The sequence below is a fragment of the Amia ocellicauda genome, chromosome 8 (genome assembly GCF_036373705.1).
Source record: "Amia ocellicauda isolate fAmiCal2 chromosome 8, fAmiCal2.hap1, whole genome shotgun sequence".
In the NCBI taxonomy this organism is placed as follows: domain Eukaryota; kingdom Metazoa; phylum Chordata; class Actinopteri; order Amiiformes; family Amiidae; genus Amia; species Amia ocellicauda.
Genome location: NC_089857.1, coordinates 42,386,056 through 42,413,796, shown reverse-complemented (window position 1 = coordinate 42,413,796; position 27,741 = coordinate 42,386,056). Strand labels below are relative to the sequence as shown.

General features: G+C 43.7%; 2 protein-coding genes across 3 annotated transcripts in view; both read right to left on the bottom strand.

Moving 5' to 3' along the window:
- Positions 1-1,482: 1,482 nt before the first annotated feature.
- Positions 1,483-8,697, bottom strand: pofut3 (protein O-fucosyltransferase 3). The gene is made up of 4 exons (XM_066711493.1): positions 8,486-8,697; positions 6,742-7,021; positions 3,278-4,113; positions 1,483-2,632 (listed from the first exon to the last, which is right to left on the bottom strand). Exons 1-4 carry the CDS (start codon positions 8,564-8,566, stop codon positions 2,408-2,410), a joined length of 1,422 nt encoding a protein of 473 aa, XP_066567590.1. The 5' UTR covers positions 8,567-8,697; the 3' UTR covers positions 1,483-2,407.
- A 14,094-nt stretch (positions 8,698-22,791) lies between these two features.
- The window catches only part of psd3l (pleckstrin and Sec7 domain containing 3, like), a 136,524-nt gene continuing 131,574 nt past the window's right edge, over positions 22,792-27,741 (bottom strand). For both annotated transcript variants that reach the window (XM_066711490.1, XM_066711491.1), the window contains one exon: positions 22,792-26,715. In XM_066711490.1, the coding sequence (XP_066567587.1) occupies positions 26,500-26,715 (216 nt within the window). In that variant the 3' untranslated portion in view covers positions 22,792-26,499. The remainder of the gene's footprint in view (positions 26,716-27,741) is intronic.

Sequence of the window (27,741 nt, the reverse complement as noted above, 5' to 3'; positions counted from 1 at the left end):
ATATAAAAGGGTAGCCCTGAGCGGTTTATATTACGGCACAACTTGCATCCATAATTATACACTGAAAACAAACTATGAATCTGAGAGGAGTACAGTTTGTCCGGATCTGCTGTAACAAATATCACAGCTTATTTCAGGCATTGTAAACATGTTAGTAGACATTGGAACACATTGCCCTTTGTAATTAGGGGATAATTCAAAGTCAGCTCCTGCTTCCTTCAGCTGGGTGTTGCTATGGACCTCATAGCTAGGTGTTACCACAAAACAGCGTTGTTCAGAGCAGGTTCGTTCGCACCGCTGGGATTTGAGCCTCGTCTGTCGTGTGTATGACTCTAATCCCTTGAATACCCGAAGGAGTTATTACCACCCAGCGCAAACCTGAATCCAGCCACAGCGTCTATCCATTAACACACTTTGACACGTCAGAAGGAAGTCTCGCTGTGAATGCTGGCTCAGTGAAACAGACGTTAAGCAGGCCGCTGCCTGAGCTGACAGCGGGGCCCCATAACCAGCACAGTCACCGGCTTCGAATCATGTACCACTGCTGGTCTCTCGAGGCTTAAAGAACGATGGATACGAGCCAGACTAGATTAGCAGATTCTCCTGCCGTGACTGATCTACAAAACTCACGGCTTTATTACATTTCTGAATGATCGGAGCCGTAACTGTAATGAAACTACATTCCGATACATATTTCTTCTGGTGAAAGCTCACACATAACCAATAACCGCCTCACCTGGGAAGACACCGCAATTCGAGTCTCGCACCACTGCCTGCATGACACAAGTCTGGGCCCCCAAAAGGGACACAGAGAGCAGAAGAAATCTAACCACCTCTATCACAATTAAACCCTTTCATATTATAAATGCTGGTTATCAGTTCAAAAGCCAGTGAGCGCATTGAGCTCTCATGTGCTGCAACTTTCAATCATATCTCTTGCACGGTCATACGTGTGTTCCCTTGCAGTTGTAATATGACCATTTTAGGTTGGCTATTATCTGCAGTGACATCTTATCCCTTCGGGGAGCGCTTTCTGGCAACGCCATGCTAACACAAAGTATAGCACACAGACGAGTAGAGGGGCTGTTGATTTCTATACCCTGTTCGCTCGCCCGGCAACTGATGACTTATTGTTCCAGCATATCTTATTCTTGTAGGGAAATTCGATTTGAAGGATGCAGCTAAATGTTGGTCTCTATACTGATGCAGTATTCATGGACTCTCATGTCAAAGGTGGCTTGGGTTGCACACGTCCACATTCATTTCTGTATTTCTTTGTGCTACTAATAACTTTACAAGAGGGTTACGTTTCATAAAACAGTCTGCTTGTAAGTCAATACAGTAGTCTGTGGATGTGCAGTAGTGATAATGTGATAACCAAAGTAATTGTATTCCATCGTTGCAATACCTGCAGGTTACACTTCAATACACTTCAATTCAAGGGTCAAAAATGACTTGCAAGTTGTTGTTTACAGTATACAATACAGTATTAAACCCTTTATTAGAAAACATGTAATAACCTATAAAAACATGAATGATCAAACATTATGCTGTTATATTATAGAAAAGTATAGAAAATATACATTGAAAAACAAACTTCACAATTGCCCTAAATGTATGCTACATTTCAATGTTACTGTATTCAAACATTGTGTAACAGCGTTAACAGATCGGTAAACTTTTAATTAAAAAAATTAAAATAATTCCTTAACAGGAAATTTCCCTCACACTGGCATTTCCTTTTCTTTCCTCATAACAACAACGACCATCGCCTAGCCTGCGGGCGATGACAGCGCTGTTCAGTTTCCAAAATTCATGATATCTGTGAAAAACAAAATAACAGGATCCTGCAACAAAGTGGTCCTACAGAACGATACTGTCCCTCTGTTAACATGTGCACACACACAAACCTCTTCACGGGTATGACAAGCGTGTCCAAACGCATTCGCTCACATGTTTGCTTTTCTCCCACGACTCAGCTCGGCACACAAGGCCCCGTAATACGAGCGTGACGGGCGACGCGGCTGATTGTTACTCGCGTTCAGGCAGCTGTGCACACGAAGGCCTCGTAACAGCAGGCCTAGCTGTCAAATATTACATTATTATTACTATTACTGTGCATCCAGAACACTGCTATGTTATTTAAAAATGAGTGCAGCTCTGCCGATCACACGAGCGTTCATTCAGGGCACATCGCCTCTCTGTCACCGCACATTCACAACTGCACTGACTCGACTGGGTCTTTTAAAAGATCAAAATAATTGTAAACTGTCCTTGTGGTTCATAGAGCACAGAACAAACATCTCTGCAGACACATATACACACACACCTTATTCTGGCAGCTAAAGAAATGAGTTTCTCAAGCAGGCGTCTGTCGGGAGGAGGGCAGTAGTCTGTCAGGGGGGCTTTACTCATTAAATACCACTCTCCAAAATTCCTCCACAGTGAAGTTGCGATTCCTCTCTACCAGCCGCCTCAGCGCCCGCGCCTCCTTCTTCGACTGCTCGAAGCTGGGCTTCCAGATGGCCCTGAGAGAGCTGAGCCTGGTGGGTCCTGCCGAGACGCTGAAGGTCCTGGGGCCAGGGCAGCTCAGGTGATCCGCCTCGGCCTTCCACCTCCTGGGGGCCCGACCCTGAGCACACAGAGGAGGGATGAGAGCAAATACACTTCAGCACTGCGCCTCAGAAACGAATAGGCCCTCGCTCACCCATAACACATCTTTTGAAAGAGCCGGAGACGAGTGGCATTAGTCAGGGAGGCCCGGATCACGAACGCAGCCCCCGGCGAGAACAATCAACCAGAAGAGCTTGAGCTGGTTGGGATCAGGGTTTGTTAGAGACACAGACAGCGTTTAGGCCAGTTTGAAATTAGTTCTCAAAAAAACAAACAATCTAAACCCCACCTGCGTTTTCTAAAACGGATATTTGTGATACATTCACACATTTGGAATTAGTATTGTCTGTGTTTTCTGCATTTTTCATACTTGTAATTTCATTTTGTTTTCATATTTTACTTGCTAGGATATATTTTTTATCAGTCAATTAAAATAATACTAGTTTGTCATAATGTTCGCCAAAAAAGAAGTACAAAAGAGAGAGAGTTTACTGAATGTGGATGATTATTGGAACTAATAATATATCACCTCTTGATGCTACAAGAAAACGCATTTAAACTCTTATGTCCCCAGTCAGTGAAACTCAGAAATCCTTTCTTAGAGCACGTGATCTCTTTTTCCTTACACGTATGAAGATTCAATGCACCCCCTCCTCGGACCCACCTGTCTCCGCCTCTCGATGTTCTCCCAAACCCGGTTGCACACCATGCACTCAAAGGCGTCGATGTAATTGTCCTGGGAGACGTCCTGCACCCCCCAGGGGCGCTCCCTCATCTCGGTCACCAGCTTCTGGTTGGAGATGACCCCCCGCCGTTTCCACTCCAGGTAGGCTTCGTACTCCCGGTCGTTCTGGTCGAGGCGCTTCAGGTACCTCGCCAGTTTCACCGGCGGCTCGTCCGGGTTCACCACGATGGCGCTCCGGTCACTGGGCAGCCACCGGCCCACCGTGGGCGAGCCGTAGTACACCGGCACCACGCCCAGCTTCAGCGGCCGCCACAGCTTCTCCGTGATGTAATCCTCGCACACCGCGTTCTCGAAGGCCAGGATGAACTTGTACCGGGCCAGGATGCGGTAGAAGCCGTGCTCCTCCATGCTGGTGGGGTCCTTGAGGTGGGCGGGCAGGTCACGGTTGTGCAGACACTCCCCGTACGAGTCCACCGCAATGTGCCTCATCAGCTCCCGCACGTAGCTGTCCCTGTCCGAGGGCGGGTCGCAGTCCGACTGCACGTACACCACGGGGGCCAGCGTGGCCCTCAGGCTGTTCTTCTGGGACAGGGGGACCACAAAGTCCCGGGAGGTCAGGGCGTCCAGGTCCGGCAGGTACTGCGTGGTGAGGGGCAGGTGGGAGTGGCGGCTGAAGGTGGCCGTGTGGTTGAACAGGGTGATGGTGGCCTCGTGGAAGAGCTTGTAGTTGTTCTTGGGAGACTCTTCATGGAACAGGGCCCAGTGGTGGTGCGGTTTGCGCGGGAGGGGGAGGCTCTCTATGTTGAAGTCGGTGCCTGATGACATGGAAATAGAAACGCAAAACACAGATGACTATCGTTGTTTACTGGCCGACTTGAATTACTTTGTAGGCCGTTTTGTTTGTTTATAAATATCTCCTCCATGTTTTCTGACAGCAGGTTGTGCTCTCTTTTCTAGGAATCCAGACGCCCAACGTCAAAACTAACTCCCATTTCAGACCCCTGTTTATACGTCAGTAAGAGCCCTATGGGAGCCTGCTGGGGTTTCGCAGTTTTTATAGGATTACAGTTCGTAAACTATCCGCGCCTTTCACGCTGATGAGAACTGTGAACCGTCTCGAAATGTTTTACAGTGATTTGTAGTGTCTGGAGTCCTCAAAGGAGAGACAACTTTGAAAATATTCAGGAATGAATCATCTTCCAAATCTCCTTAAGAGAGAGGTGTGGTTATTATCCATATTCACACTGTTACGGGTTTCTGTTGTTGTTGGCATTTGTAAGGAAATCTCTCACTTCAACCAGCAGACCTGACCTGAATCTGGCACATGACAATAATATGACCATCAGAACTGCGATCGCTGGCCGGCAGTGCGATTTCATAATCCTATCAGGATAAAAACTAACAAATCAAGAGCATTTTATTGTGTGTTCTTTCACAATAAAGCCCCCTGCAAAAAAAACGAAAAGGTTCTTTTAATGTTACCAAATATCTGCTCATTAAGGTGATGGAGTGCATTTGCTCCTTCCCATTTTGAAGAGGATGGGTCATTTTAATTGGCAAATGGCCTGAGAGCATGACCTCTAAAAGTTCCCGCACAAAAGATGTAGGTTTAAGTGGTTTATCTGATCAGACTCATTGCCCTGTGTAAACTATGTCCTCTACAGCTTTTAAGGCAACCCTAGTCTGGTCTGCAGCAGTCCTGCAGACTGTGTAGCTATCTGTCAATCAGCAATGCTAAACACCAGGGACAAATGATCTTTATGACAATGATAATTAAATCAATCACTGAATCAATTCATGTATTAATACTTTCGGACTCCTGTGTCGTAAAGGGAAAGTCCTATTGTATAGCTATTTATTTTTCCACTGCTAAGTAATATTCGCTCATGTTCATTCAGTGTAGTTTTATGTCACAGCTGCATTAATATAAAGAGTAAAAGGACAAACTGAAGGTGTTTCTGAGAGCCCAGCGGGAGCAGCTGGAATCAGACGAGACATTTCAGTGCTAGTGTGTTATTCCGTGTAGCCGGTACACTATTGAAGCAATTGTAAAACACAGGCTGGTGTGACCGACAAAATCCAAGGCTTTGAATAATTCAGGACACTGGTAAAATGATTCAAACTACAGTCACAGAGGTTCGAAGTCAGTCCAGATACAGAGGGGGAGAAATACAGAATTCTCTCCAGTAAATTGTGTTTGAGAACAAGATCAAGCAGTCAGACACGCATCCTCATTGAGAACCTCCTGTGATATCCGCTGAAACGTGGAGCCCTCGTCTCTGGACGTGCCCGATTCCGCACCGCTCATACGAAAGGCTGAGGAGACAGGCTGGGAGCGCCCTCTTGTGCTCAGTCTGTGCAGTGCAATGCAGACTCAGAACTAGGACGGTGGCTAATGGACCTGCCAGGCCTATTTGGTTGCTCGGAGGATATTGCGAGCAGGAAAGGAGGTCTTCTGCAACGCCTAGTGATAACTGGAGGTTGTACTTGAAGCTCAGAATGACTGCGATGGTCCTGAAAAACAGTCTACGAGACCACCTTTTCTTGTGCGTCTACATTACACATACATGAACAATATCCTTGATTTGCTGAGAGCTGTGAATTTGTACAATTAAAAACATTTGCCAAAGGTTGGCTGCTGTTCCTCCTGTTGTGAAGTTCTGTCACCCCAGCAGAGAATTGCATTTAAACTGGCCGACGTCACATAAATGATCCACTGCCATCGCGCTCATCATTAGTAATATGATCATTGCTGTGTCTTGACCTGAATCACCCCTCATGCAGTTCCCTTCATTTATTTTCTCTTTTTTCCAGGCATCCACAGATAAGTTTCCACATTACAGAAAGACATTAAGTCAGTCTCGGAAGATGCAACATATCTTTAATTTCATTCCCCCCTGTAACCTGAAGTGATCTTTTGTAACGTTCTGTAGCAGCACACCGGCACACAACCTGAAAGTGAAGGAAGCGCCTCCTATCTCCCGGCAATCCCCCTCCGCCGGAGTCTGCGTGCGTGAAGAGATTATTGAATCTCCTCGTTAACCAGACAGCCGCTGCATTGGGTTTCCTTCCCTCCGTTCCCACACAGCACCGCACCGAGGAGCATCAGAGCACTCCTCTCCCTGATCTGTGACAGCAAAATCAAAAGGATCCAGTCGGAGAGCAGGGCTCCTTTCTTAACGAGACACGGATAATTAAAACGCACATAAAACTGTTCCAAGGCTACGTTACGAATTTAAACGATATTCTATGTGCTGTCTTCATTAGAGCATAATGTGATTAAGAAATGTGTATTTATTCTTTGAAGGTTTATACAATGATGAACCAAAGAACTCCTGAAAATAAATACCGATCTCTGAATCGACAGAAATAACATGCATTCACACAAAAAAGAAAATAACTAAGGAACAAAATCGCATCAGTTGAGATTTGATGTTACTCACCATAAAACAGGAAGGCCTCTGTGCTGGGATGGTGATGGTAGGTCTTATTGATGGTGAAGAAGCACTGGTTTGCTCCACACTCTCCCAGTCGGCCCATCTCCCCAGTAAGGGGGGACCACCAGACAATAACGGGAGGCTGGTGGGCCGAGGAGGACAGTTCTTTCCCGGCGGTCCGGAGGGGATTCTCCTGAAGGGCCTGCTGCTGGACGTCCGGTCCCCTGTGTCCTTTCACACGGGGTCTCTGGCCCTTCCTCTCAGACTGGCCCAGCTCCACCACCACCTGAGAGGGGAGACAGGCGGAGAAGCACTTTGCATCAGGTAACGGACACACAGGTAAAGAATCTGATATTCTGAGAGAGATATAAACAAGGTTTGGGATTTTTTTATATATAATTTAAAATGATGACAAAGGATAAAAACAGTTGATAGCCTAGTCTTGCTTTAATTGGTTTTAAGTCTGTCTAGAAAGTTGTTTCCCAGTTAGTTCTGGGTCTGGGTGTCTGTCTTCCACACTAGAGGAATTCTAATCTATCATTTGTAGAGGAACAACAATAACAGGAATCTCTGAGACTATGAACTATGAACCCGTTTGTATGGATATACAATTTAACCCTTTGAAGAAATGAGTCGACATAATGCCTCTCTCACACTAACGAGAAATACCCGCACACACTTTATCAAACTTAGTTCCTTGCCGTATGTGCAACACGACAAGGCAACTTCATTGCAGCGTTACTAGAACTGCATCTCGGTGCCCGGCAGAAGAAGACATTAATAAAACCATCTTCTAATTCAGGGGTTTTCAAACTGGTCCTTTTGTTCCAACCTAGATCTTAATTACTTAATTGAATGTTATATTGCTTTGTTGCTTCAATTAAGGTTCAATTAAGCAATTTAGAGCTCGGTTGGAACAAAAACCAGCAAGACAGGGGGTACTCCAGGAGCGGTTTGAAAACCACTGTTCTAATAAATTAGTAGAGCAAGAGGGAGTGCATTCACAGGTACTAACCCTAGGGCAGTTGTGAGGAAAGGGGATGGTAGGAAAGAAGAGGAAATATCAGGTGAAAAGGAGGAGCAGTTTTTCATCAGACAATGAAAGGAGGAGGAGCAGCAGCAGCAGCAGGATTGGAGACTGATTGCACAGGCACTCTAGGGACACAGAGGAGAGAGAGAGAGAGAGAGAGAGAGAGAGAGAGAGAGATCCTACAGCACAGTGTCAGGCCTGTGAACAGAGAGGGATGGCAGTGGAAATCTACTGCTGTCTGTCACCTCTGGCCCAGAGTTGCCGTGGATTGTCAGTCACTTCAAAATAAAGTTCACTTTCACTTCAAACTGGCCTTGTTGGGTTTGTTTGTTTACGGGGGGATGTAAACGAGCAAACATTGCATTCAAAAATATGTACACACAAAAGCAGTCCATAATATTCTAATACACCCAATGACCACATTGTCCCTCTCCGGCTTTATGATGGTGACTTCATTACTCATATATTTGCGTGTGCATTTAAAAAGTAAACTCACATATTGTATTCAAGAAACTAAACCTAAAGAGATGCATGTGTGGACGAGGATCAGACTTGGCTCTCGGCACGGAAAGGGTTGTTAGGGACACAGATTCACAGACTGACCGCATGCATGTGCTGCTTCAAGTTAGTCAAAGCACTTTCTGCACAGAAATCAATGCAATGCAGCGATTGAATGTGCTTTAATGGTCTAATCAGCATCACTGCACTTTTTGGTTGTACCTGGAGTGTAAGGAGAAGAAAAAAGAAAGCTGAAAAGCAAAGGCAGAAGAGCAGAAGTTTCTTCACGGTGAGTCTGGCCATCACTGCGCGCTGTCCTCCTTCAGGTCCGCGCCGCCATTATTGCCCTCTATTAACATTGTAGCGCTTCATCCTGCGTCGCCTCTGATGGAGTCGGACGACCCTCTCCACGCAGTCCCGCCCGGAGGACCTTCTTTCCCCAAAACGTCACAGTCGAGGCCGGTTCCCATTGTCCCGGCCGGGCATCAATCACAGAGCGGATGCTGCTGCGGGCTGCCGGGGCTTCTGGTCACATGACCGCCCTGCCCTGGAAGGAGCCCAGTGCTCCGAGCTGGGGTAGTTAATGCAATGTTCCCTGCTTTCAAGATAGTGTATCATAGTAATACGTTTGATTGCTAAAGTTGCCACACATAGAAAACACCAAAACGACCACCATGAAATATAACAAGCCTGTTCTTTCTTTAACGTACATTTCTTCAATTAGAGAAAGTAACCCAACACAACCCTGTAAGGCCATGCTTTTCATTTGCACTGGTGTCAGCATCTGTCTTAACTCAAACCAGCATTCAAACAACTGCTTAGTTGTGTTGTTGCTGTTTTATCAGCTTACACCCATTTCTGCAGGACGTCTAATCAGTGTGTTAAATGGGCTGAGGCACCAAGTAAAGTATAGACCCGTGAAGGACAACACATTGATTTTAATTTTCAGCATTTACCTCTCTTCTGGCTTTCACTGACCTTTTGAACACAAATTATTCACAGTGCTCCGGCTCACCGCTGCTAAAAAATGCAATTCATAAAAGCCTTGCCTTCAGCTTCCCTTCAATGCAGGGCCTTGACATGAGGCGGCCTTTTACTGGAATCATTGCTGAGCACATGAAATGGAAAGCAGTAATAATTAAGGTACCTTGTAATACAATTGTGTGCCCAGAGTGGGTTATTCATCCACAATCATATATTTTGGCTAGAGACAGCAAGAAGCTCTCTGGGCTAGAGCTTGTGTGTCTGAAATAAAATGGTTACAGACTGTAAAACGCTAAACGAATACAAAAGGGGACAAAAAAAGTGTGTATTTATACACAGAGAAATGTAAAACAATTTAACAGGAATACAGGGTATGGCATAAACAGTGAAAGAAAATTTGAATGGAACATAAGACAAAAACAGCAAAGAAGCATTGCTATATAATGTGCCTGACACAGGGAATGGCGTTTTGATGTGAAGGGATTGCAGGACAATATTAGCTTAACCCGACCTTTTATAATATATATATATATATATATATATAGAATGTGTTGACTGTGTCTGTGCTAATCAATACTTGGTGTAAAAGATTGCTTACAGTGAATCGATGCAGTTTTTTCATTGTGTGTTCATTCAATGAGAAATTAAGTAAAGTGAGATAGATTAGATAGCTTAAATATATAGGGAATTTGTTTAATTTAGTTTAATGCAGCATGCCGTAAACTCAGAGGGGGGAAATAACATGCTCCTTGAAATGTAAAACGTCTCCCAATAAGAGCAATTTATCTAATTTAAAGTGGTATTTAAATCACAGAATCTGCGCACTGAACATGTTTAGATACTTTGAAACTGAAACGTCACCTGGCATTTTAAAGATAATGTACATCCCTTAAAATAAAAATAAATAAATAAATAAATAAAGAAACCGATGAGGACTGGGAAACAGCAGTGATTGTTTTCCTGAATTTCATCATGTAAGTAGAGGCTCTTGCTCTGTTTTGAAAAGAATAAGAATCAAATGTAAATTTTGTCATTTAAAAATGTTTTTTCTTTTGTTTTGACTGTAATTACTACAGGTACAAAGGCCCTGTTGTATTTCATCTGGCACTAAATTTGACAAACAGCTTTATAGCACATAAATATCAGAAACCTTAATCGATATCCAGGAGACAGGACAAGTGCTGCAGGTACTTTGCAGTCCGCAGACTCGCAGCCACTGAGAGAGGTGAATCTCTTTTATAGTCTTCGTGACCTTCAGTCCGACTTTCCGTTTTTAAGAAAATTACTTGAAAGAAACAATGTCCACTGTTTCTCGTCTCTCCCTCAGTCCGCTGTAGTCTGCGAACAGCTCCTTTTGAACCTTTATCATGTCCAGATACATGCTCTGGCTCCACACACACCAAACTGAACTCACTCCACCGCTCTGTGGGAATCCTCTGCATCCGTAACGCAATTGAAAACCAGGATAAGCACAGACTGTGTGGAGAAATGAGAAGAACGGTGCAGGAGGCAAATCCGTTGTTTAAACCTCGTCCTTCAAAGTGTGTAACTATTGGTAATTAGATCCAATGAGTAGTTTGTCAACAACGACAGCGAATCATTAAGAAAATACGATGGTGATTAATTGCTCACCTTGGCACAAGACAGTCTACCTGGACGGCACAGGGATGCGTATGTGCTACTGAGTGTCTAAACACTTAAAAAAAGTCCTATTTGTGTAGAAGGCTTATTAGCATTTTCATTGAATCCCATGCAGCCCCCGTCAGGGTGTCACAGATGAACATTTCTTCAAGTAGGACAAGGGGGAAGGGTGTTGATGTTATATTATTGACATAATCCTGTGGATAAAACCTGTTGAAGCACGCTGGATGATGAGACCAGCTTTCCATTACCCAACGTGAAGCTGCTGAGCCATTTACTGCTGTCTCTCTCCTCCGCAGACGATCACAACACGGGCCCCTGTTGATGAGCTCTTATCGGCGCACATGTGCTCCTTAGTTGTGTAATTCAGCATCTTATTGACATTGACATTAAAATATTCTACTCTACTTAATTTCTGCAGAATATACCACTAATCTGTTCCTTTTACGATTATAATGCAGGCCAGTTTTTTAATTAAGAAACAGCCTCAGCCAAATAAATAAATCAGTTAATGCATAACATATTCTAAACTGTCCATCTAAGACTTTTAACCCTGATAACAAGATCTGCGTGTCTGGTGTCATTTCAGCTCTAAGTGTCTAGACCTCCTCTTTCCAGCATCACTCCAGACAGTTTTGAATACTAAACCGAGGTGCAGCAGACCCAGTCTATATTACACTGATGGCTCTGTACTACTGACATGCATCAAATGCTTTCCCTTTCTCTCATCACCTGTGAAAATGATATTTACCATTGAAAAGGAACCTCAGTGGATTATCCAATTTATTTTCTTATCAGAGTGTAAATGCGTTTCACCCAGACTATTACTGAGAATCATTTCAAAGGATATTCTCTGCTTTTTTTAAACTGCAGCAACAATAAACATAAAATTGTGCAGCTCAGTAGGAGATGCTGTGAGATTCAAAAAGAACAAAACAGTTATGAACATGGATTTATGATTTATGAGAGTGGTTAGTGATGATTTATTCACCAATACACAGTTTAAGATGACAGAAAGAAAAGACAGTTTTGTGGTCTGTGCTTCTATTTACGATTCACATTTAATTGAGCCCCCAAGAACAGTGTCTCTTCAAAAATCTGGATTGTACACATTAACCTTAAAGGCCGCTGGACGGGGCACAGGGCTGAATTGAATCACGCTGTGGATGAACGGAAGAAGAAAGGCAATCAACAGGACTGTCTCGGGATGCAATTATAGAGGCATTTGCCGCAAATCATTTTCTTTAGTGAATCTGAGAGCAATACAATAAGAGATGAGAAGTATCTGTTATCTGATTTTGCTCTCTAGCCGCTTGACTGATGTGTGAGTGTCGTCCGTTCTTCCGCAGATAAACAACCAGAACAAACACGCCAGGCACTGCGGACGCTCGCCCTGGACTCTGCACCGATTAAACAGGCCCGGTTTCTCCCAAATTCACACAAATGATCTCCGACTTCACCTTCATTTGGTTGTGCCTCTTCGTGCGGCGCACTGGGAGATCCGTTACTATACATCTGTTGACAAGGCCAATAACGAGAGTGTGATTAGAGCTGCTTGCTGTTGAACATTTAGAGGCAATCATTATGATGCTATTGTCTTAAGATGCACCATGAAGTGTCCTTACCCTGTCAAGCGAGCTGTCAATCAAACTTTCATGACCTGCGAGCCTGCAAAGTCATTCAAGGACATTTTATGAGTAAGCAACCTATGGTAGGTATTCCATGAGACTTAAATAGAAATTAAGGTAATTTCCAGCTAAAATAGCAGCAGTTGCAGTAGATTATGTTTTAGTTCGATTTTTCAGAGACCAATGCCAGGTCAACGTGCATTATACCTGTTCAATATTAGCTTATTTGCCCTGTTTAGTCAGGTGTCTGTTTGCTACTGGTGTTTCAATTTGGACAACAAACTTTTCTCAACCAGTTAAATCTCCCAAAAGTGCTCATGACTCATAATGCCATCTCGTATCTCCTAATTTCACCCAGTGCACCTGCCTGCATTTGTCTCCCTTGTGAAAATCATTTGAACTGATACAAAAGGAATGAATTAAAAAATAAATACAGAAATCCGAAGATTCATTATTTATTACGATTATTTATTGTGTTTTGCTTGTTTGTTTTGTGGGTTTAGATCATTATTTTCTTTTCTATTGAGCGAGTTTTAAATCGGTACAACAGAGTAGCTGGTGTGCAAATGGAGGAAGCAAATACAGCCCCAGGCACGCGAATCAACAGGAGATAAATTATTTTCCTTCGAAGTCATCTTAAGTGTTTCTGCTGGATCTGAGCCCATTTCTTAAGAAGAGGAAGAAAAAAAAGTCTTGAAAAAGAAGAACAAACGATTGAAAGCCACTGCCAAAACAAGAAGTTTGTTCTGTCCTGCCAATCGCTAAAAGCACAGTTTGAGTTATTGAGTCCTGGCAGGCTTCATGAATAAACTGATTTTTAGCTTTCCAAATCTAATATAAAAGTACTGCTTCCATGCACATTTCAAAAGTTTGCTTAGAATTACAAATCGGTAAAAATCCATTTAAAAACCCTGCTGTCCTCCAAGTTTTAATTATTGCTGAGAATAAATATCTTTTGAGTATCAGTATTTCATATATATTCAATACATCAACAGTTGCACAGACAGACAGATAGACACACAGACAGAGACAGAGAGAGACAGATACATAGATAAATAGATAGATAGAAGGACAGGCAGATAGATGCATAGATATATAAACAGATATAGACAGACATAGACAGACATGCATATATATATAAAGAGATATAGATAGACACAGACAGATAGATGTATAGATAGGTAGAGAGCAGTAGAGTGGTAGATAGTGAGATAAACATGATTTTGCATGACACAATATGTAAATAGCTCTACACAGGTGGAGTATTACGGTGGTAATAGTGATCATACGCCCACTGGTGCACGGGTGGTTGTTGTTTCTTTTTTAAATCATCTCAGATCAAAAACGTCCCGACGCTTGGAGATGTCTCTGAACAGACGTGCACCAAGGCCCCAGCGCTCACACACGTGGAGCAGCACTGCCCCTTGCCGCCCTCCCCGGCAGGCCCACCGAGAGAGCACCTCCGCGGGGCCACTGAGCTGAGAGCGGGTTCAGGCGAGGAAACGATGAGTCACCCTCTTCAGAGAGCTGAGCCATGGAAACCAGACGGCCCCGCTGACAGGCTCCCGAGAGGAGACGGAGGCGGGGACGGCGTGCGATGGCACTCACGGTTACACTAATGGGATGGGGCTGTGACGAGGCATGAGACGTGCTTGTTCTGCATGTAGGCCCAGATGCGGTGAGGGGTTGGCAGCAGGTGTCCGTGGGTTCATCGAATCTGACCCATGTTTCGGTGTGCCGGTTCGGAAAAACAAAATCTGTATTTCAGATCAGGCTTATTAGACAATAGATGTATTTAACTGCATGGCATACTTTCTTGGAAATGGAAATGTTTGGCACTATTGCTGCAAAACTTGTTGATATTTAAGACAAACTAACAAACGTGTCTATAGATGATATATTTCAACATGCAAATCAAGAGAGAGATTCGTGCAGTAGAGGGTTAAGGTGCCATAGATACCACAGCAGGTTTGACTGGTCCTTTTCGTGTGCATTTTTCAGCTGAATGGGATGCCAACGTTTTGTAGCCCATTAAAATGTCATTAAAGTGAGTTCAGGGTCATGAGGGCCACAGATGCCTACAGCTGATCTATCTGAGCTTTCCCTTTGTCCTACTCTCAACAGAAAGCCCAGTGCCAGCTCTCTCCGCAACAGAGGAAAGGAAGTGACGCCGAATCCAAAGGCATCCGTGCCATGTCCCGCCCCACCGCAAAATGAGGCATATTTTTATTCTTCTGGATCATTTCAAGCCCTCGTCTTGAATACCTGCGCCTCAGGTTGACTCACACCATCCCTGAAGAAAACGCCCAAATCAGGACAGTGTGAATCTAAGTGACTGAATGGATCAGAGCCAGGTGAGCTGACATTTACCACTGATTTTGGCATGTGCTGAAAATACCTGACTCAGCCCGTTCACGAGAAATGTTTCGAGGCTTGGCTGTTTCTGAGGAACTATAACTTAAGATCCCCCAACAAATATTGCTGAGAGCTGCACAGCGTTTAAGCAATATTACCCCTGTGATTTATTGCCTGGTTCGGTAGGCGTTCCTTCTGTGACTATTACAGTGGCACCTAAGCTTACAGTTGTACTTCAAGCCTTATTCTCAGTATAATTTAATACGGCTGAATTGGTATTGCAATTTTAATGATCGAGCATTCACAATAAATTGCCCTGAGTCAATAAAGCTTAATGTAGTTTGTCACTCGACGATGCCTCATTTCCTTTCGTGGGAAGGTCTGCTCGTGGGAGGAGTCTATCTTTCAGGAAATCCATGGGAGCTCTTGGACACACACATGCGTGCACACTAGACACACAAAACCTAGGAGACAACAAAGGATGTGCTTTTTGAGTGGAGAATAGGTTGCTTATTTTACTTTACTTCACAAGCTCTTAAAAACAAATCGAATTAATAGTGTCAAAGACTGTAGTGTGGATGTCTAGTCACAGTCTTAGTAAAGCAGTTCCAGCTCAGGTGTGGCATGTGAGTGAAACAGGGATCGTTGTTTTCCACGGGGGTTTGACGCCAGTGTGAAACCTGGTCTGGCCTCACGTGCTACACAGGGGAATCTGCGAATAAGAGGAGTGTCCGGACATATAAATTATTATTTTTCTCGTGTGAAACCTGTGTGTGAGAGAAAGTGAGTCACACTCCACAAACCCGATGACGGATGCTCCCTTCACAGCCGACACACTAAAGTGATTCAGCAATCGTTAAAGCTCCTTCCCTCTGAAGACACAGGTCCTTCCCCGACTTTTCCTTCTTCAGTGTATTATCTGAACTCGGCTGAATGATGCTGAATTCTTCCCCCATGTTGATGTTGGTCTTGTTCTGCTTCAGTTTGATTGGATACCTGCTAACTGGATTACATAGACCAAGATATAGTTCGACGTGATGTTTTCATAACCGAGATGGCTTCGGAAGCACAATTTCTGGAGTCTCTCCTGTGTGCCGCTGTCTGACTGGAAAACAAAAAGTGTGCATTGATTGACACGCCCCCCAAACCCTCCCTCCATAACCTTTATCTCTGCTGCTGGCGGCCGAGCCTCGTGTCTAAACCAATTATCAGTGATTGCAGGCCAGTGCTAAATCTTTAACAGGATTTCTGTATCCCTTTGATTTTACATTTTCTAATCAAGCTAACGAGAACTTCACATACCCGTCCAATATCCTTTCACTGAAAAAAACATCTGAATGCGTGCTGCTTAATCTCTTTCCCTATATGTCAAAGGTTACGGGACACAACCCCCCGATCCCTACACCATCGATGGAGAGGAGACACTCAAGCTACACTACAAGCTGGGAAACTGAATATCAGGAAGATCACGCTTATAAAATAATAATCACACACTAAAGACGAAGCTAAACATCTCTTTCTGCCTGTATAATTGCGGGCATACCTTCCACACAGATATAATTTACCCAATATAGTGGGAATAAAGGAAATTTAATGTTGAGACGGTAGTCCTGTTCTACTGCCCCAGGACTCCCGATGACAAAATAAATGTTCTCCTGCTATTCACGACTCACAGCCGCAGAATAATATCGAGACCTTGACAGGAGACCAAAGAAAATACATGTACAGAAAAATCTGCTTTATCTTTTTATTATTTTATTTTATCGGCGCGTCACTCATTTAATTCTAAGGTAATTTGGTTGCCAGGGGTAATATATGTAGGAAGACAACCGCCTGTAAGAGTCCGACTGTTTCGTAAGTAAATCTGCTCTTATCAGCGGAGTGATTCAACACTTCACTCAACTGCTTTTACTCGGTGGCATCCAGATGATATTTCACAGTTTAGAGCGAGGATTGGCAGAGGAACTAGCCTCCCTGTGAAGACCATTCCTTGTATTGCTTTTCTTGTTTTGCTCTGTAGATCTTTACTATTTTGGGGTATTTATGTGTATCAGAATAATCAGAAACGCATATTGAGCTGCAGGAAGATCAGCGTTTCTTACGTGAAGACTGGAGACAGACGACAGCCTGATATTCAAAATACACTTGAACTAAAAAACCCAAAAGGTGAAGAATGTATAACTATCGTCCCCTAAAAGAGCATGTATGCAGATGTGAGCACAGCAGGGGTCGGTGCTTTGGCGGAGAGCAGTAATACAGAAGCAGATCGGGCGGGGGCTTCACATCAGCAAACTGACTCAACATTGGGGTCCAGGGGCAAAACAAGGTGCCATTAACCTCTCCAAACAGCTCTACAAGGAACTGTATTCGGGGTGTGTGATCAAACACCCTCCGAATTGACTTCAGCGTCATATATCATAGCACCGAACTGATTTGAAGATTGTATCTAACGTGTTTCTTTAAGGCTTTAAAACAAGCTTGGGTTTCGTTCCATTTCACCTGCAGCTGCGCTGAATTTCCTGGCGCCTGACAGTGAGTTTGAGATGATTAGTCGGCTGGGAGCCAAGGGGTTTCTCCTCAGGTCACTGTGTCCCTTCCTGTCCTTCTCAATAAAGATACGATTCATTTTGTCACCTGTATCCTCCCCAAAAAATAATATTTCCATCATACGGTGTGCATTTCTAATGAGGAGGTTGAAGCCCGAGTCTTGGCTGGCTGTGCAGAGAAAAGGGAGATGGTATTACTAAGTGAGGCCTAGGAGCGACCAGACTGATGTTGCCCTCTTCACCTGGGCCCCCTAACAGCTACACAGGTCCATAATGAGACAGAGTCCATAATGGCTGGTGGAAACAAGCTTCATCAAGGTGAGAATCAATCCATCGTGACACATGGTGTGTGCTATGGTCAGGAAGGCACACTTGTGTCAAAGGGCGATAGAAAGGAAACCCAGAGAGACAAAAGGCTGTGGGGCCGTGGGGCTCCTCTAATGTACGGTGATTTTCTCTCTGTTAATGAAGAGCCGGCCGATTCTCCTCCTACTCGGTGATTTATTATCAGGGTTTCCATTGATTAGGAGCCATGGATACAACAGCTTCCTACAAATTAGTCTCTAATCCTTTGTCTCCTGGATCCATACTTCTGAGCATAATTTTCTATGGCAAACAAGAGTCCCGAAGAGCTCAAAGGCCAAAGAAACCAGGAGGGCCAGCAAGAACATATGTCTATAGAGGCCTTGTAAAAGCGAGTGTGTAGCTGTCAATATTTGTGTGCTTTCATCCTCCACTTTCCCCATTACATTAAGATAAGCAGGCTGAAGAGCGCCCCCTGCTGCCGTCACATTCAGCCTCTTCACACAGAGAGCTACGTGGAAGACAAAAACTATTTCAAAATAAAATGCAATTCTATCGCTATATATATGTAATTAAAAAATGATTTAGCATCCTTTTTAAAACACATCAGTCTTAATGACAAGTGTTAATCGATTCTTATTCTTCCCTTTTATACCTCAGTTTGTGTGCGACGCTCAAAGGGTCTCCTTGTCTCAGAGCCCAGCTGTGGCCCGTGTTGAGATAATGAAATTAATCTGAGCCCCGTGCTGAACCTCAACCCGAGACCGAGATCACACTCGACAAAAGGGATTCTTACAAGCCACGGATCTCTATAAGTTGTAATAATAGGTTATTATCTCTATATATATTGTTTACTGTTACTATAGTGTTATTGTCAAACATGCAATCATTTTTCTGTATTATTAGTTTCCAATGTGGGGTTTCAGTCAATCAGCTCAGGACAAATACAGGCAAAGAAACCCTCTTTATTCAACAGAATATTATCTAGACTGTCACCTTATCAAGAATTAGAGGTTCAGATCGGACACACAGGCCTTGGCGGTCACTGACACTGTCCAGCAGGCCGACCCAGCAGTCTCTCAGGTCGCACAAAGTTACCTGCGACGGCTCCTGACCTAGTGTTTCTACCTTTTAACCTTTCAGGAGCTCAGCACAAATCGCTTTCAATTGCCGACGGTGTCACCGGTACCTCCAGATTGGGTTATGTTATGTCATGTCATGGTAAAAAGGTCAGGTATCCTGCAGAACGTTTCAGATAAATCATTAAACACTGCATAGGAAAACTACCTCTTGAAAATGCGAATATTGGTAATTCTCCTGTGGGCGTTTGTGTGCCATCACATCTTCCTGGGTACGTTAGCCCGAAATGAGGGACTATGCTGTTGGAGAGACATGGGGAGGACTGGTAAAGTCTGACCAACGTTCCTCCTCAGCTTCTGTTCCAGGGTGCCTCCAATCACTATTTGTCCTCTCCGGGAAGATTAGCAGCTTTGGAGATTAGCCGTCTGGGTGGGAACGTCCATAAATGGGACATTTCCAACATAAACCACGCAGAGCTCGCGCTGTCCTATTACCCCGAGGAAGCTAATTAGCTTTGCAACGGCCCCATAAATTAAGAGCCTCCAAATGGGACACACTGCAGGCTTTTTCTCACACACACAACACAGACCCTGTAATAGACTGGCCTTAGACACGGCGCCACCGCGTATTGCCTTCATTGGAACCCAGCTAGGAAAGGTCTATCTATTCACGCCCGTATCACACTAATTACTAACGAGCAGGATAATTCTCTTATCAACGTGCTGTCAGACTCACTCCACATCTTCCTCCATCAAGTCCTGCGGTCATGAAAACCGGCGACTACGTGTAAATCTAGTTTCCTTCTTAGAGGACGAGAAATCTCAGGTGATTCTAACAGGCTATTTTAAATAACCTATTTATTACTGTGACCACGAGACAGCAAAACAAACCCAGACTGGGCTCTTACTGTGTCCTTTGGAAGCTCGGCCAGCAGGGAAGGTGAACGCTAAAGCAGAGAAATCTGAATTCACATTATTGCTGCCCTGCTATTCGGTTATTGAGAGATGTTCAACTTACTGTAGCCTTCACTGACGCCTAAATCACCAGATTCACTAGAACAGATGACCACCTAACACGTCTAGTTCGCAAAAACCTCATTCAACCTGGCGTGAGTTAGAAAAAAAAACAAAGATATTAAAATAAATCAAAGATTGCAGGGCTTTGGACTGAAAGACTATTTGAGCTTTGACTTTTCTCACAGTGAGGGCCACTTGCGTTCTTGATTTAAATGTCAGGAGCCCATTAATGCACAGCCTGCATAGTCTGTCTGCCCTGGAGCATCAAAAAGAGACCCATCACTCAAACTCCAACACTGTGCAAAACCCCAGGACACCTCCAGACAGGAATCTGTCTGAATATAGAGGTACCAGAACTACTTCAGCAAGTTTTTTTTTTAATTGTTCAATATTATCTTTGTTTTCCACATTAATTTGGTCTTCCTTATTTTAGAGAGGGGATGTGGGGGGTTATATTTAATCTGCCATCTGTCTGTAAGCGAAGTTGCTGATCCCCCCTACCATGTCCCTCACTCCGAGCGTCTGGCACGCCGATTGTGAATTCTCTCTCCTGGCGGGGGAACTGCTATAGTTTTCGGCTCAACATCTCGTCACACTTTGATGCGGCTCTTTGCAGGAACCCACTGTATTCTAGTCTTTGTATACGTGTGCATCTATTACTGAATAGTGAACCGTTCCTCCAGGCTGCATAGGTTTTGATACAAACCGAGTCTCTGTGAGCCCAATTAGATATATCTTATCCGTAACACCGATTGGCATATTGGTATATTTGTATTTTAATCGCTTGGGTGTTGCTTCTCAATGCAACCCAACCCCCCCGATCCGTCCCAATGGAATAATTTCATGTCAATTTACTGCTCAATTCTTTAATCTCAAAATCTGTAGCTTAATTAATTGAATCAAGCAAAACAAGGCATAAAAACTCTTAACAACTCTTCACGTGGTTGGGTTTAGTACCGTGCTCATATTGGCCAACAAACACAAAGCACAGATGTCTCCTTCCGGTGGGTATGGCAGGACACAACGACGGCTTTGTTTCCTCCGTCGTTTTAATTATGAATCAATAGCACGGCGATTCTTTCTTTTGTGTTATAATTCAGCAGGATTGTGTGTTGTGGGTGTTGTGTTTAATCTATCTTGTCGATCCCCAAATTATTGCACCAGGACTTCGGATTCCTTTGCCCTTTCATGCCTGGCTTGAGAACGTGTGTATGACTTGACTGAATGTGCATGCCTCGTTTGTAAAATGTAATTAAAACGGCCCTTACGAAACGGGAGATCTTCAGAACTTTATTCTGCTTTATTCCAAAAATAACCCATTGTGTCTCGCGTTCCTATGGCAACAGCGACACAATGCTGTTGTCTGTCAGTCACCGCCCGCCTCGAGAGGCAGCTTTAAATTACAGCCGTGCGTTGGAAAATAAGTGATCCATTCATCCCCGATATTGTCTCTCCAATGAATGCCAAGATGAGTGTTATTGGAATCATGTGAGACCAGTATTTATCGAATCCTTTCAGGTTCAGATCATAAACCATTAAACACTTTTCTTCATATGAAACCAAGCGGCTTTTATCACTGTAGTGCAAACGTCTGCGTCTACGTGGAATCCTCACTTTCAGAACAATGTGGGGAAGCAATAAAATAGGCAAATAAAATATATTGTCAAAAGTGTAGAACTGAGAACAAGGACAGTGATGTTCAGACTGTACAATGCACTAGTTAGAGCTCATCTGGATACTGTGGACAGTTCTGGGCTCCACACTTCAAGAAAGATATCGCTGCTCTAGAGGCAGTTCAGAGGAGAGCAACCAGACTTATTCCAGGTCTGAAGCGAATGTCCTACTGAGAGACTGAGGACCTGAACCTTTTCACCCTGGAACAGAGGAGACTACGTGGGGACTTGATCCAAGTCTTCAAAATCATGAAAGGCATCGACCACATCAAACCAGAGGAGCTTTTCCAGATCAGCAGGGACACACGCACCCGGGACACAAATGGAAATTGGGCTGCAAGGCATTCAAGACAGAAAACAGGAGACACTTCTTCACACAGAGAGGCGTCACAATCTGAACAAACTCCCCAGCGATGTGGCTGAAGAGACAATTTGGGAACATTCAAAAACAGACTGGATAGGATCCTTGATCACTCAGTTATTAATGGACACCAAACGAGCAGGATGGGGTGAATAGGCTCCTCTCGATTGGACACTGTCTTATGTTATGTCTGGAACAGTTACACCTGAAAGGTTTCCTATGCCTGAGCCCAGCAGCCTCACTGTCCATACACTTGAAGCACGGCCCTCCGATTCCCATCCCATACCGGACATTAATCCCAGCACAGATTGAGTTTTCTTCCATGGGGGTCCGGAAAGGTTGGTCACCTGTCAGTTCTGGCCTTTGGATGCTCTGTTCCTGTGCAAGAGCGGAGACCCTCTCGTGACATGGACTCGCCTTTACGTACATCAGCTGAGAAAACATGATCTACTTCATGAGCCATCGCCGTCCTGAGCAGCTTGCACCGCATTGTTAATTGAACACGTTTTATTATTGTTTTGCTTTTGTATATGTGAGCACTTTATGTAAATGTTTTGATCCATCTCAAACAAGACTGGTACCTGCCCTTTTGATCGTGTTTTTATCTTCACGTAAGCCAATGCCAAACCTGTGAACGACTGCATTGTTACGAACAGAAAACTGCAACTGGACTTCATACAATCTCTGAAACCAAGAGGAAGTCTTTCCGTGCGATTGTGCACGTCAATAATGTTGTCTGTTCAAGGCGTCGGTCTCATTTTTGTGCCTTTATGAGTTTTACACCATGTCACCCACACCTGACTTTCTCAGACGAATCCTCACACATGAGTTCTCACAGGGCTGTAGTTGCCACACTTTAAAAGACGGAAGATACAATAGTGAAGTGTACTTTTCTACTTACCGTGCAAAGCGGAGTTCAATGACTGAGAAAGAAATGCAAGGTGAATGAAATACAGTATTTATTTGTTGAATCCATTGTATATCATCAATGTTGTTACTGATCTTGGCATTGGAACAAAAGCCACCTCCTCTGCCAATGAAATCAATTGAACAGCCAACAACATAGTCCTGGGCCTCTAAAAACACAGGGCAACAGTTATATTTAACAACATTTACACAGTTAAGGATTGTACAATATCACAGCTTTCAGAAATATTTCAATGCATACATGTGTTACACAGACTACTACCATGGGGCTGAGGTGCAACAGCCGGACCGCACACTGAAACACAACCAGATGCAAGTGTGAGAATGAGTTCGTTCCTCCCATCTTCCCGCTGCCGTGAGAAAACGAATGCTCTTCAACTGAAGCTGTTCAACACGCCTCCTTGTGTTAAAAGGTTAGCGGAGAGGGACGTCGATTCAGGGGAATGTGAATGAAACCGGCCCGGGAATCTTCCAGAATAAAGAACGCCCCGAAACATCTCGCCAGCTTCAGTTACAGAGGCCAACTGTGAGCTGTGATCATTCATGCTGACTTTTTGGACGACCTAATGAAGCTAACACCCATCGAGATCACAACCAAGACACCGTGAAGAACAACGCACGTTCTGGCTGTGACTGTAACAAGTGTTTTACTCCAACTGTGAAAATGTCCACTAGCGTTAAACAGGCAAGCCATACTGTCCCCTCATCACCTGGGAAAGTGTGACGACAGAAACAGCAGATCAGCGAAAGAACGGCTGCTTAAATGTTAAAAGTCAAACATAACAATATGACAAAAGAGTTATAAACATCGTATCAATATCTGTACCACAGCTATTTCAAGTGTAACAATATAACAATAGTGCAACGCTGTCTAAATGATCAGTTTGACGCATTCGCCGACGCAAAACGATGAGGAACGCGTTTGTATTCGAGGAACACTTTAATAGAAGTCTTGGAAATCAATAAATAAATGCGGTTTATAAGGGGGCATAATGGTGCGCCGACGGAGCTAATGCCCAGGGTATCGAATGGTGGTACGAGAAAGAGCAGTACCTTGTGTTACTGAACGCCATCAGGAACAAATCGAAGAATGAAACGGCAGAGAAGACCACCTCATTGCACTTCTCTCATTCCAACTTAGAATAGCTGATCAAACCTTTCCTCCCCAAATGATGGGTTACAATAATCCTTTCCTGGCAGGTGTGAGAAAGAAAAATACAACGATATCCAGGTGTATATGTACCGGCAGGACACACTTCTGAGACTGTCTCACTCACTGTCGGTGTCTGAAGGGTGTCCCGTTTATTTGCAATGTCACACCCCGTCGACTCTGTCATGGACGGCCCGATCGAAACCGCATGTTCGAATCTCGACCCGAACGTCACGGGGCGACTCGGCTCCTTTCCTGCAGCGGATGAGGCGTGGCGGCGGCCTCTGAATGTACCTTAAGCGATGGCAGGCTCCAGGGGTCGTCCCAGTCAACCGTATATTCGTGGGCTTTGTGTCACGGAGACGATATCCTACACACCTCACTGACGATGTTTTAGTTGGTTGCTCGTATTCCCCCCGCCTACAAAACCGTCTCCGTTTTAAAATCAGAAAAATAAGTTTCTCACGTAGTTAAAAAAAGAAAAGTCACATGGGTCTCGGGGTCGTTACGTTCCTCAGAGTGAGTTCACGTTTGTACTCAACTGCAGCTGTAAATGCATGACTATCGATTTGAATCAAAAATCTAAACTTGTGTAAAAAAACAAATATAAATCAGTTTTATAAGTCAATGCTTATTCTTCTTCAAATGCCAATTTTGAAGACATTCATGCAAACACAGCCTTGGATCACAACCCCTGGCTCGTCACACAATGCTGACATTCCACCACATAGTAACAAATAAAAACAATATATAAAAGTCTATCTTTTGTGGGTTTAATACATCTTTTATGGCTTAAAAAATATTTGTTTTCACTTCCTGCATGCTGACAGAATTCATAGCAATCCTGGTTATAAAATTAGAATAACATCTTCAAATGAAAACGTTTTTTGCTAACTATAGTATAGTTTGTGTTGGCGTTTAGACATTGAAAGCCTGGATTTTGAATCGGCTGCTCTAAAATAATGAGTGTTTTAATTATTATTGGATTTTCCTGCAAAACGGACCCAATTTTATCACAGGAAAAGTACAATATACAGGTTCAACACATCTCAGAAATACTGAGCACTAGAAATCCACAAAAGCACCGTACAAATCTAGACATTGTCCCCTACTGGAAACCTTGTCCTTGAGCAACACCTGACCCACTCTCTATAACCTACAAACCACAGGGACGAGAAACACCGTCGAGCACGAGGGTCACGGGGGACATGAGCTCTTCTGTACCTGAATTAAAACCCGTTACCGGTCGCAACGCCCGCAGTGTCAGTAAAGAAGAGACCCCCTGACCGGAGGCCCGAGCCCCCCACGCTGTGCCTTATAAAGACTGAAAGGAACTCGTGTATAAAGTGCACTAGAAATACTAATTCGGTCTTTACAACATTACAGTTATCAAATCAGAATTCAAAATCCAAATATATAGAAGATTATAAAAGACACAGAAAGATAGTTGGCATTTACACTACTTAAAAAAAAAAACAAATATATCCTTTTGTTGTAAAGAGATACAAAATAAACGGCTCAGGCTACAGAAACGTTCAACGCGGTTTCTGGCGTTCACCTTCAATATTATTCTGGAGTCTGAGGAGTTAAACTGAACTGTGTGTGGAGCTGAACACTGAATATACTAACTGGTTAAAAGAAAGTATCCCTTATTCATAATACAAACATATAACCTTGATCTTTAATACTGTTTTCAACTAGTGTAACATGCTTGTAAAATCTAATAAATGGTTAATGTACCCTTATACTTCGGGTTTACAATGAATACATTTCTTAATGATGCTCTCGTTTCACTCTAAAGCAAAGCAGAAGTTCGTTTACCTTTAAAACACATTCAAACCTATCTGTCAATTAAACAAATGCATCACATCCAATTATCTCCAACCCGATGCGCTCTTATTAAGCTTGAAATCCAATTTCAAACAGGAGAAACAGAACCAAACAAAACAAACAAAGCAATAAGGGACATTTCCTGGCTTGAACAGCAGTAACTTGGACACCAATTCTTTGCCTTTGATAAGACAGGTCATTTGCCTTGATTAGTTTAACAGCAATGACTGTGACAACGTTACCTACTGACACTTTCAAATATATTAAAATAAATAGTTTAACTTCCAAGCCAGTCTGTCTGTACAGTCTCTTTTATTTGGATATAGGTTTTAATATATATATATACACACACAGAAGTAGGTCAGGGATCTTTCACTGAACTGAAGAGACAAGAAAATATATATATTTTAGTTTCCTCTTGACTGAAAGGCAAAGAAATGATTGTTGTGAAACAGACCTGACCGTTTAGCAAGGCCCAGTAAAGTGACACTTAGAGTAAAGCCTCACAACAAAACCTACATCAATTTCTACAATAAGCAACGACGACAACATCGGCAGCAACAGGAAGAGAAAAAAAGAAGAAAAAAAAAAAAGATTACATATCATATAAAATGCTACACAAGCACCAATCAGTCAAGGACTATTCATTTTCATTTACATTATACACTACTGTTTATTTATAACAGTTGCCAGATAAATAAATTACATTGAACATATTCACACGGCTGGCTCCTGGCGGCACCTAGGTGACCTTCTGCTTCGAACTGGGCGTCTCTGGCCTGTAGTCCTTCCTCTCCGAGATGTTTCGCTTGACCTTGACGTTGGCCGGCGTGGACTCCTGGTTGAGCGACGGGCTGGACTGGGACTTCTTCAGCCCGCCGCCGTCACTCTCCTTCCCCGAGAGCAGCTCCTTCGCTCCCTCCTTCAGCAGCTTCACGTACATCTCGTACCGCGTCTCCTGTCGGGGGGGGCAGAGCAATCGCTGGTCAGCAGGGTGACACACATACACACACACACACACATATACATATGATAAAACGGGACAGACTCCACTCTCCAGCATTTGAAACCGGTTTTCATCGTCTTGTTTTTCGTCTCAACTGAACAGAAGTCTGGAAAGAACCCCCTGTTGGTTCCGGAACCCATAAGAACATAAGAAAGTGTCCAATCGAGAGGAGGCCTTTCGCCCCATCGCTCCATGATCTTGAAAAGCTCCTCTGGTTTGATGTGGTTGATGCCCTTCATGATTTTGAAGACTTGGATCAAGTCCCCACGTAGTCTCCTCTGTCTCTCCATACTTGGTTGTGATTTGGGTCACAGGAGTTTTACGTTCAGCCTGACTTATCGCCACTTCCCCAAGACAACCTTCAGCCAGTCTTTACCAGTGGTCACCGGAAAGAGCGATGACAGGGGCCAAGCTTTCAACGCTTCTTGAGGATCACCTTTAAAAACGGCGGCCAGAGCTCATTCATTTGTTGGACTAACAGGGTGGATTGATTTAATTCGATAACGAAGGTGACAATTTAGCTCATCATTAAAACCTTGTATTAATTTTAAATGGAAGGAAGAGGAGAAACGAAGTACGGGTTCAATTAGCAGTTACATTAGCCTGGAGAGGGCGAGACTTCTCTCTCACAACTAGTGACACATATCTGTGCTGATGAAGGGATCCGGGAGAGGGCAGTTTAATCAGTGAGACTGAAGGAATACATCGATCCTTTAATCTTAGACATCAAGGGTCAAGCTTCTATTCCTGCTTGGCCGTTATTGGCTCTTAATCTGTGGAGGTATAATACATACAGAGAATCGCCTCCAAAGTTTCACTGAAAGATGGGGAAAAGCTTTTGTTTTTACAGAGGAGAATATACGATAGTTTATGTTTATGTCATTTGTGTGCTGCATCCCAAAAGGAAAAGAAGTTGCTCAGCTAGTGACACGTTATAAAGCAGAAAAAACTGATCAGAAAACAAAAGTGCAACCTCAC

Coding starts and splice junctions, on each gene's coding strand:
- pofut3 (XM_066711493.1), bottom strand. CDS start 8,566: ATGGCCAGACTCACCGTGAAGAAACTTCTGCTCTTCTGCCTTTGCTTT. Junction 7,022..8,485: donor TTCTTCTCCTTACACTCCAG/GTACAACCAAAA, acceptor CTCCCCTCTCAG/GTGGTGGTGGAGCTGGGCCA. Junction 2,633..3,277: donor ACATCGAGAGGCGGAGACAG/GTGGGTCCGAGG, acceptor CTGTGTGCTCAG/GGTCGGGCCCCCAGGAGGTG.